Source organism: Cricetulus griseus, chromosome 9 (assembly GCF_003668045.3).
Source record: "Cricetulus griseus strain 17A/GY chromosome 9, alternate assembly CriGri-PICRH-1.0, whole genome shotgun sequence".
Taxonomy (NCBI): Eukaryota; Metazoa; Chordata; class Mammalia; order Rodentia; family Cricetidae; genus Cricetulus; species Cricetulus griseus.
In genome coordinates this window covers 20,932,557-20,943,069 of record NC_048602.1, presented here as the reverse complement: position 1 = coordinate 20,943,069, position 10,513 = coordinate 20,932,557, and the positions used below count along the sequence as shown (strand labels likewise).

The window sequence follows — 10,513 nt, the reverse complement described above, 5'->3', positions numbered from 1 at the left end:
TTGTTTTTGCCGCGGTTTGGGTTTTTTCCGTTTGTTTGTTTTAATAATTAGCATGCGACTGTGTGTGTTCCCTGGTGTGTGTCCCCTGGAGGTCAGGGGACAACTTAGTAGAGTTGGCTCTTCTATTCTAAGAGACCCATGGGGTGAACTCTGGCAGTCACCTTTGTAGTCATCCTTGTTCCCCCGCCCCCTTTTTAAAAAAAATGTAAGTGTGATGGCTGTTCTCGGTTTTCAAACTGACCACCTCTGGAACTAACTAAACCGAAAGCAAGCATCCGGGTGTACTTATGAGGGACTTTTTCTTAGTTGCATCAATAGAGGTGGGAGGGTCCTTCCGAAGTCTGACTCTTTTGAGTGGGTGGATGAATCTTAAATCCCGGCCACACCCTCTGCTGGCACCGTACATAAAGGACGTGGGAGAAGGAAGTTTTGGCTCTTTGCTTATCCTTGCGCTCACTCTCAAGCTCATTCCTTCACTGGCATTAGAGCCTATATGTATTTTTTTTCTTTTGGGGGGGGATGGGGATGGGGAGGGGTCGATATAGGGTTTTTCTGTAACTTTGGAGCCTATCCTGGCACTCGCTCTGCAGACCAGACTGGTCTCGAACTCACAGACATCCACCTGCTTCTGTCTCCCGAGTGCTGGGATTAAAGGAGTGTGCCACCAACACCCGGCCTCAGGACCCCTGGAAGAGCAGCCAGTGCTCTTAAACTCTGAGCCATCTCTCCAGCCCTAAATCAATAAATCTTAAAAAAAAAAAAAAATCTACCTTATGTCTCTGGCTTTTACTTTATCTCTTTCTTTCCTTCTTATTGCATTACTGGCTGTGTGACTGGTGGTCTCTCTATCTTTTTTCTTCTCCTTCCCTTTTCCTCTCTCTCTTCTGTTTATTCTCTCTGCCCATCAGCCCTGTCTATCCTTCTCTCCTGCCCAGGTATTGACAGTTCAGCTCTTTAGTAGATCAGTCAGGTGTGTTAGGCAGGCAAAGTAACACAGCTTCACTGAGTTAAACAAATGCAACATAAAATAATGTAACACATTTTTTACATCATCAAACAAATGTTCTACAGCATAAGAGAATGTAACACACCTTCAACTAATATCCCACAACAGCTGTGAGCTGCCATGTGAGCGCTGGGAATTGAACCCCGCGTTCTCTGCAAGAGGGGCCAGTGCTCTTCACAGCTGAACCATCTCTCCAAGCCCATAAAATAATAATATAATTATATATAATTTCTGGGGGAGATTGGTTCATCTTTCAGGTCTCAGAACAAATTCCACTGACCAAAGTGTACCGTCTGTTCTACTTGGCCTTCTGTTACTGTGATAAACAGCATGACCAAAGGCAACTTGGGAAAGCAAGAGTTTATTTTACCCTACAGGTGAGAGCTCTTCACTGAGTGAAACCAAGGCAGAAGCCTGAAGCAGAAAAAAACCTCGGCAATTTGCTGCTTACTGTCTGGTTCCCTGTGGCTTGCTTCTTTTATGGCTTTTTAGGACAGGGTTTCTCTGTGGAACAGTCCTAGCCATTCTGGAACTCTCTATAGACCAGGTTGACCTTGAACACTCTGAGATCCCCCTGCCTTTGCCTCCCAAGTGTGCCAGCACTGCCAGGCTCTGAAGTCTATTTTTCAAACTCCACAAAGGCCCTAATGTCTGATCCATATCCTCTTCTTTCCCCCAAGCCAGCTGAAAAGGAAGCATCCCAAAATAGAAGTCATAAAGACAAAGGTCTGACTACATTCCCTCACTGGCCTGCATCTGTCTTGCAAATACTGGGAGTAAAGGTAAAATATGCTATTTCAAGGTGAGTGGTTAAGAGCCCTTGCTGCTGTTACAGGGGACCTGGGTTCAATTCCTGGCACCCACACAGCAGCTCACAGCCGTCCACAGCTCCCCTTTAACTGAAGCTGAGCAGATCCTCCTCACTCTCCCAGGCCCCAGTGGCCAGAGTTCTCTCTCTCAATGTGTATGGAGGTCGTGCCTGTTGTGTGTCTGTGTATCTTGTTTGTCCTTGATGACTGTGGAGGAGGATGGAGAGGGCATTGGATCTCCTGGAACGGGAGTCATGGACAGGTTTGTTTTTGCTGCTGTTGTTGATGCTGTCGTTTGTTTTGTTCTTCCTTTTTCTTTATTCATGGGGGCGGAACAACATGTTGGCATGAGTGCGGGTTCCTGCAAGAGTCCAGAAGACGGCATCAAGTTTCACTCTGCAGCCCCACCTCCACGCTGCATTTGCAGGAGGCGGTGACGTGGGTCCTGGGAATCGACCTCTGGGCTCTCTGCAAGAGCCATGAGCACATTTGGATTCTGATTCGATTCAGAACCAGAATGGAGTTCAAGAAAATGAAGATGTCAGGAGAACCCGCACCCGTCGGCAAGCTACCAAGCAGGCTCTAACAACGCTGTGCTTGTAAACATCTCCCAGGCAGATCGTTATCTGCACAGCCTTCGGTTCTGTAGTAAGGCAGTGGCACTCAGCCCGGAATGTGGTGTTCAGGCTGCCCTCCGTCTTCAGCTAGAGCAGTGGCAGCCAACACCCCATAAAACTGGAAGGTCTCTCCTGTCTCCTCAGGTATAGGTGGGCTTCTGTTTTCAGGATTTGGTGACATTCTCTGATGTGGCTATAGACTTCTCTCAGGAAGAGTGGGCTTGTCTGGACTCTGTGCAGAGGGACCTGTACTGGGAACCTGATCTCCCTGGGCAAGCTGTGTCCTTCGGGCAGCCTAGACTCTGCCCCCGGGAGCATCTGCATTCCCCTAGGGTTTTCTGGACCGTTGTCCAAGAGACTGGCTGGATTTCTTCTTCCTGTTGCAAGAGAAGGCACTGAACTTTGTCAGTGAGGGGGCAGAGTGCCAGGGCCTTCATCTTCTCATCCAGCAGTCACTGTCTCTTTCAGTAGACCCTCCTTGGGATCCTCTCTCTTCCCCCATGACCAAGGGGTGAATTGGGATCCTGGATATGATGTATAACCATCTTCAAAGAAGGCAGCCTTGTCTTAAGATGTTCTGTTTATACCCAAGTCGCTATTCACTTTTGCACTTTGAGGACTCTCCTTTAGGGGAAACAGCTCAATCTAGAGCTCTGATTTGGTCTTATGTCTGGGTGGTGGTGGCACACACCTTTAATCCCAGCACTCGGGAGGCACAGGCAGGTGCATCTCTGAGTTCCAGGCCAGCCTGGTCTACAAAGCGAGTTCTAGGACAACCAGGGCTGTTACACAGAGAAACCCTATCTCAAAAAGAAGAAGAAAAGGGAAAAAGAAAGTAAATTAGACACAGAATTTGTATAAAACCAAAATGAGTAGATTCCCATATTGCCAACGTATTGTACCTGAAGTGATATCGGAAGTTATAGTCCATGAACCTTATATTTGACATTGGGTACACATGCCTGCAGTGCCAACACACTGCAGGAACCAAGGCTGAAAGATTTGGGTTTGAGGCCAACACATCAGGACCATATCACAAAATAATGCAAAGAAAGGCTAATGTTGGACCTACTGTGTGCCATGTGTCATGCACCATGCACTCTTTTTTCTTCTCTCTCTCTCTCTCTCTCTCTCTCTCTCTCTCTCTCTCTCTCCCTCCCTCCTCTCTCTGACACACACACACACACACACACACAATCAGGCAATCAATATGAAAAGCATTATTTTTCTTTCATCTGTAGTATAGTGAAAGACCCCCACCCCTGGGCTGTAGCCTTTCTACTCTGGTCGGCAGCTGGCGGGGCGCGCGAATACATCTTTCCCTCCTTAGCACTTCCCTCCTTAGCACCTTTTGATCTCTGCAGCTGCTGGCCCTCACTCCCCGCCCCACGCAAGGCCAACCCCCGCCGGATCGCTCGGTCCCAAGGCCAGCCATCTGGACCAGCAGGAGATAAGGCCATTTCGCCTGGCTATTAAACCTTGAGAAAATGCTGATTTGATGCTTTTCGCTTCTGTACTATGCCTGTTTTCCCTTATAAAAGGACCCTCCTTCCAGGGCTCGGGGCTTGGCAAAACAGAAGCTAAGCCCCGGATATCCGTGTTATTAATAAATCCTCTTGTTCTTACATCCAAAGTTCGTGGTTTCGCTGATTCCTGGGTGTGGGTCTTCTTCCACGAAAGAACCTCTGCGGGGGTCTTTCATTTGGGGGCTCGTCCGGGATCGAGACCCCCGCCCAGGGACCACCGACCCACATTTGGGAGGTAAGTGTTATGTGGATCCACTGTCTTGTCTCGTCTGGTCCTGTCTTTCTGTCTGAAACCATTTCATGAACTGCGCGCCCGCGTTGGTAGTACACAGCTGCGTACATTTGTATTTGACGGGTTCGGACTCCCGACCCTGGCTCCAGGAGACGTCCTGGTAGCGATTGAAGCATTAGTGGGCTCACCTTTGTACTTTTGTTTTTGAGCTGAGATCTATGACTGGACAGCTTCCCAACCTCTTTGGAGAGGGTCCTCGGCTTGAAGGATTTGCAATCCTTACCGGGGACGAAGAAGGCTGGCCCCCTTCTTCAACGCCTTCTAAAATCTTACTATCGACTCTCTGTCGAAACCGCGCAGCGAAAGCCTGTTCTGTTTTGCTTAGTCTTTGTATCATAACCATTATCTGTGTTCTACTAAGTCTAGAAACTATGGGACAAACTATCACCACTCCCTTGTCCCTAACACTCTCACACTGGAGAGATGTGCAGGATTATGCTCATAACCAATCTGTTGATGTGCGTAAACGCAAATGGATTACTCTTTGTTCCTCAGAATGGCCAGCCTTTGACGTTGGCTGGCCACGAGATGGTACCTTTAACCTCCAAACTATATTTCAGGTGAAAGAGAAGACTATGGATCCTGGACCACAGGGGCATCCCGACCAGGTGGCATACATAGTCACTTGGGAGGCCTTGGTTCAGGACCCCCCCCCTGGATACGTCCTTTCCTACACCCCAAGGGCTCCCCCTCCCTTCCTCCCTCTAACCGCTCCAACCGGCCCATTCCCTCAACCCCAACCCTTTCCAATCCCCAGCTCCCTCCCCACTCCAGCCTTTACCCTACAGCGGTAAAGGACGCTAAAGCTGAAGAGAAGAAGAAGACGCCTGAGGTGCTTCCCCCGGGAGAAAACCTGTTGGCTGACCTATTGACTGAAGAACCCCCTCCATACCCGGCGCTGCCGCCCCCGCCAGAGGCAGAAGCGGCCCCCGCCGTCTCGGCAGAGACGGCTTCAGCTCCCCCACCTGACCCTTCCCCAATGGCTCACCGACTAAGAGGTCGCAGGGAGCAGCCCGCTCCAGATTCAACCGCTTTGCCCCTCCGAACTGGACCGAATGGCCAACCTCAATATTGGCCATTCTCAGCATCGGACCTCTATAACTGGAAAAATAATAATCCTTCCTTCTCTGCAGACCCTGTGAGGCTGACATCTCTCATAGAGTCGGTACTCACAACTCACCAACCTACCTGGGATGATTGTGAGCAGATTTTGCAGGTTCTTTTAACCTCGGAAGAGAAACAGCGTGTTCTACTAGAGGCACGAAAGAATGTCCCAGGAGCCAACGGGCAGCCCACCCAGCTGCCCAATGAAATCGATGCGGCTTGCCCTCTTGAAAGACCTGAATGGGATTTTACTACTGAAGCAGGTAGGACCCATCTGCGTCTCTATCGCCAGTTGCTGGTCGCGGGTCTCCGGGGGGCAGGACGCCGACCTACCAATTTGGCCCAGGTAAAGCAGGTAATACAGGGGGCGGAGGAATCGCCCGCCACTTTTCTAGAGAGACTAAAAGGAGCATATAGAATGTATACTCCCTATGATCCAGAAGATCCAGGGCAGGCCACCAGCGTTTCTATGTCCTTTATTTGGCAGTCAGCCCCGGACATAAGAAACAAGCTCCAAAGGCTAGAAAATTTACAAGGATATACGCTCCAAGACTTGTTAAAGGAAGCAGAACGTATTTTTAATAAGAGAGAGACACAGACAGAAAGAGAAGAACGTTGGAGAAAGGAAGCCCAGGAGAGAGAGGAAAGACTGAGAAAAGAAGCAGAGGAGAAAGAGGCTGCAAGAGACCGTAAGCGGAATAGAGAGATGAGCAGGCTATTGGCCACAGTAGTGACAGGTCAGAGACAGAATAGGCAGAGGGATGGCAGAAGGGGGCCCCACCTGGACAGGGATCAATGCGCTTACTGCAAAGAAAAAGGACATTGGGCAAAAGAATGCCCTAAGAACCCCCGGGCCAAGCCTCCACGGCCAAGAACCTCTGACCTTCTAAACCTAGAAGATTAGAGAAGTCAGGGCCAGGAGCCCCCCCCTGAGCCCAGGATAACACTGCAAGTCGGGGGGCATCCGGTCACCTTCCTAGTAGATACAGGGGCACAACATTCCGTTCTGAATCGGTCACCCGGACCCCTGAGTCACCGGACTGCATGGGTACAGGGAGCTACAGGCGGAAAGCAGTACCATTGGACTACAAATCGGCAGCTCCAGCTCGCGACTGGTAAGGTTATGCATTCTTTCCTCCATGTGCCAGATTGCCCCTACCCCTTACTAGGACGGGACCTATTGACCAAATTAAGAGCTCAAATACACTTTGAGAGGTCAGAAGTCAAAGTCACAGGGCCAGAGGGAATTCCCCTTACCATCTTGACAATGTCCATAGAAGATGAATACAGACTCCATGAAAAGAGGACTAATTCGAACAATCAGGAAACCCTTGATCACTGGCTTGCGGAATTTCCCCAAGCCTGGGCTGAAACAGGAGGAATGGGCCTTGCCATCAACCAGGCCCCAATTATAGTAACCTTAAAAGCTGCCATCCTTCCTGCATCCGTCAGACAGTATCCAATGCCTAAAGAAGCCCGAGAAGGAATCCGGCCACATATTAAAAGGTTACTTGAACAAGGGATTCTGGTGCCCTGTAAATCTCCTTGGAATACACCTTTGTTGCCCGTCAGGAAACCAGGAACCAATGACTATAGGCCAGTACAGGATCTGAGGGAGGTCAATAAAAGGATAGAGGACATACACCCTACTGTCCCCAACCCTTATAATTTGCTGAGCGGATTGCCACCCAACTATACCTGGTATACAGTCTTAGATCTTAAAGATGCCTTCTTCTGCCTCCGCCTGCATCCCACCAGCCAACCTATATTTGCCTTTGAATGGCAGGATGCCGACCTTGGAATCTCTGGGCAGCTAACTTGGACTAGGTTACCTCAAGGGTTTAAGAACAGCCCCACCCTTTTTGATGAAGCTTTACATCAGGATCTGGCAGGATTCCGGGTCCGGTACCCCGCGCTAATCCTCTTACAGTATGTAGATGACATCCTCCTGGCAGCCAAAACCAAGGAAGAATGCAAGGAAGGCACTCGAGCCCTCCTCCAGACTCTTGGGAGCCTAGGATACCGGGCATCCGCCAAGAAGGCCCAGATATGTCAGAAACAGGTGACCTATTTAGGATACAAGATAAAGGATGGACGGCGATGGCTAACGGAAGCCCGTATGCGAGCCATCTTAGACATTCCCACCCCACAAAATCCCCGCCAACTGAGAGAGTTCTTGGGAACGGCAGGCTTCTGCCGCCTATGGATCCCCGGGTTTGCCGAAATGGCGGCTCCCCTCTACCCCCTCACTCGGCCAGGGGTTGCTTTTAAATGGGAAGAGCCCCAAAAGAAAGCCTTCACCAACATCAAAAAGGCTCTCCTTGAATCACCAGCCCTGGGTCTACCGGACTTAGCTAAGCCATTTGAACTCTTTATAGATGAGAAAGGAGGCTATGCCAAGGGAGTCCTCACCCAAAAACTGGGGCCTTGGAGAAGGCCCACTGCATACCTCTCCAAGAAATTGGATCCTGTAGCATCGGGATGGCCACCCTGTCTCCGAATGATTGCCGCCATAGCCCTGCTAGTAAAAGATTCTTACAAGCTAACCTTGGGGCAGCCTTTGACCATACATGCCCCTCATGCGGTTGAGGCAGTCATCAGACAGCCTCCAGACAGATGGCTCACTAATGCCCGAATGACTCATTACCAGACTATGCTGTTGGACAAAGACCGGGTCCACTTTGGGCCTCTGGTGACTCTGAATCCAGCCACCTTGCTCCCTCTCCCAGGGGAGCCAGAGGCTCATAATTGCTTACAGGTACTGGCTGAGGCCCATGGGGCGAGACCCGACCTGACTGACCAGCCTCTACCCAGCCCGGACCACATCTGGTTCACGGATGGAAGCAGCTTTTTGCATCAAGGAAAACGAAGGGCGGGCGCAGCAGTCACCACAGAGAATCAGGTTGTCTGGGCTCAGGCACTCCCTCCCGGAACCTCTGCGCAGAGGGCAGAACTCATTGCACTCACGCAGGCTCTAAAATTGGCAGAAGGTAAGAGGCTCACCGTGTACACAGACAGTCGTTATGCCTTTGCCACTGCCCATATACATGGAGAAATTTACAGACGGAGGGGGCTGCTTACCTCCGAAGGGAAAGACATTAAGAATAAGGAGGAAATCCTCGCTCTCCTAAGAGCTCTTCATCTGCCCTCCGCCTTAAGTATCATACATTGCCCCGGACATCAAAAAGGGGATTCTCTTGAAGCCAGGGGCAATCGGAGGGCAGACTTGGCTGCCCGAGAGGCGGCCCTGACCACAGACACCACTAGCCTCCTGGCTCTGGAGCCCACCAACGACCGTCCCACCCCCTCATGGGACTATGAACAAAGAGACATCCAAACCCTAGAGAAATTGGGAGCCACAAAGGAACCAAACGGGGATTGGACTTATGAAGGAAAGACTGTCATCCCCTACCGGGTAACCAAGTACCTAGTGACATTTTTACATAAGATGACACATCTGAGCTCCAAGAAGATGCGGGAGCTCCTCGAACGAGAAGAGGAATTCAATTTCCTTTTGGGGAAGAATGACATTCTAAAACAGGTAACTGAACAATGTGATGCGTGCGCCCGAGTCAACGCATCCAGACTGAAGCTTCCTCCTGGGAACCGGGTCAGAGGCTACCGGCCCGGAACACATTGGGAGATAGATTTCACTGAGATTAAACCAGGTAAATATGGATACAAGTATCTATTAGTTTTTGTAGACACCTTTTCAGGATGGGTTGAAGCCTTTCCTACTAAACATGAAACAGCCAAGATCGTTACTAAGAAATTGCTTGAAGAAATCTTTCCACGTTATGGGATGCCTCAGGTACTGGGAACAGATAATGGGCCCGCCTTCACCTCCCAGATAAGTCAGTCAGTGGCCACCTTGTTGGGGATTGATTGGAAATTACATTGTGCTTATAGACCCCAAAGTTCAGGACAGGTAGAAAGGATGAATAGAACAATCAAGGAGACTTTAACAAAATTGTCGCTTGCAACTGGCACTAGAGACTGGGTCCTCCTACTCCCCCTAGCCCTCTATCGTGCTCGCAACACCCCTGGGCCACATGGGCTCACACCTTTTGAAATCCTGCATGGAGTACCTACTCCTATCATTAACTTTCTTGATCAAGATGTCTCAGATTTTGCTAACTCCCCTTCTCTCCAAGCTCATTTACAGGCACTACAATTAGTACAACGGGAGATTTGGAAACCCCTTGCTCAAGCTTATAAAGACCAGAGGGACCATCCCACCATCCCCCATTCCTACCAGATCGGGGACACCGTTTGGGTCCGGCGTCACCAGGCCAAGAACCTTGAACCCCACTGGAAGGGACCCTACATCGTTTTGCTTACCACTCCCACCGCACTCAAAGTAGACGGCATTGCCGCTTGGATACATGCTTCACATGTAAAGCCAGCCCGACCCACCGATTCAGCCACTGCATCAGAATGGACTGCACACCGCACTCAAAATCCTTTAAAGATAAGACTCTCTCGTACACCCTCCTGTTGATTGGTTGTCTGTTTACCCCCCATGTAGCAACTAACCCCCACAGGGTTTATAATATCACCTGGAAAATAGCCAATCTAGGGACCGGGGAAATAGCCAACCTCAGCACTTATATAGGGACTCTACATGATGGGTTCCCTCCTCTCTATGTCGACCTATGTGACTTAGTAGGGTCTGATTGGGATCCCTCTGACCAGGAACCATTCCCAGGGTACGGATGCCACCACCCTGGGGGAAGGATAGGAACAAGAAGCAAGGATTTTTATGTTTGTCCTGGCCATAGACCAACTCATGACTGCGGGGGGCCACAGGAAGGGTACTGTGCAAGCTGGGGATGTGAAACCACAGGGGAGGCTTACTGGAAACCCTCTTCCTCTTGGGATTTCATCACTCTCAAACGGAGGGAGATCCCAGGGTACGCAGGGAAAGGACCATGGAGATGTGGGCAAAGAGCCTGCGGACCCTGTTATGATAGTGCCGGAGGGGGAGGTTTTCAAGGCGCCACCCCCGGAGGAAAATGCAACCCTCTCATCCTGAGGTTCACAGATGCTGGAAAAAGGACTACTTGGGATAGTCCTAAAGTCTGGGGACTCCGGCTGCACCGAGCAGGGAAAGATCCGGTGACCTTATTCTCCCTGTACAGACAAATTACTCCCCTAAG

At 50.3% G+C, this 10,513-nt stretch overlaps 1 protein-coding gene across 1 annotated transcript; it reads left to right on the top strand.

The window, feature by feature from the left end:
• Positions 1-5,506: 5,506 nt before the first annotated feature.
• Positions 5,507-10,092, top strand: LOC113837321. Its single transcript, XM_027431022.2, has 2 exons — positions 5,507-9,022; positions 9,509-10,092. Exons 1-2 carry the CDS (start codon positions 6,478-6,480, stop codon positions 9,853-9,855), a joined length of 2,892 nt encoding a protein of 963 aa, XP_027286823.1. The 5' UTR covers positions 5,507-6,477; the 3' UTR covers positions 9,856-10,092.
• Positions 10,093-10,513: the final 421 nt, after the last annotated feature.

What these genes read in the sequence shown, in the direction of transcription:
- LOC113837321 (XM_027431022.2), top strand. Translation starts at nt 6,478, where the DNA reads ATGCATTCTTTCCTCCATGTGCCAGATTGCCCCTACCCCTTACTAGGA. An exon ending in TTTCACTGAGATTAAACCAG is followed by an intron (nt 9,023 to 9,508) that starts GTAAATATGGAT and finishes CTTCTCTCCAAG; the next exon opens with CTCATTTACAGGCACTACAA.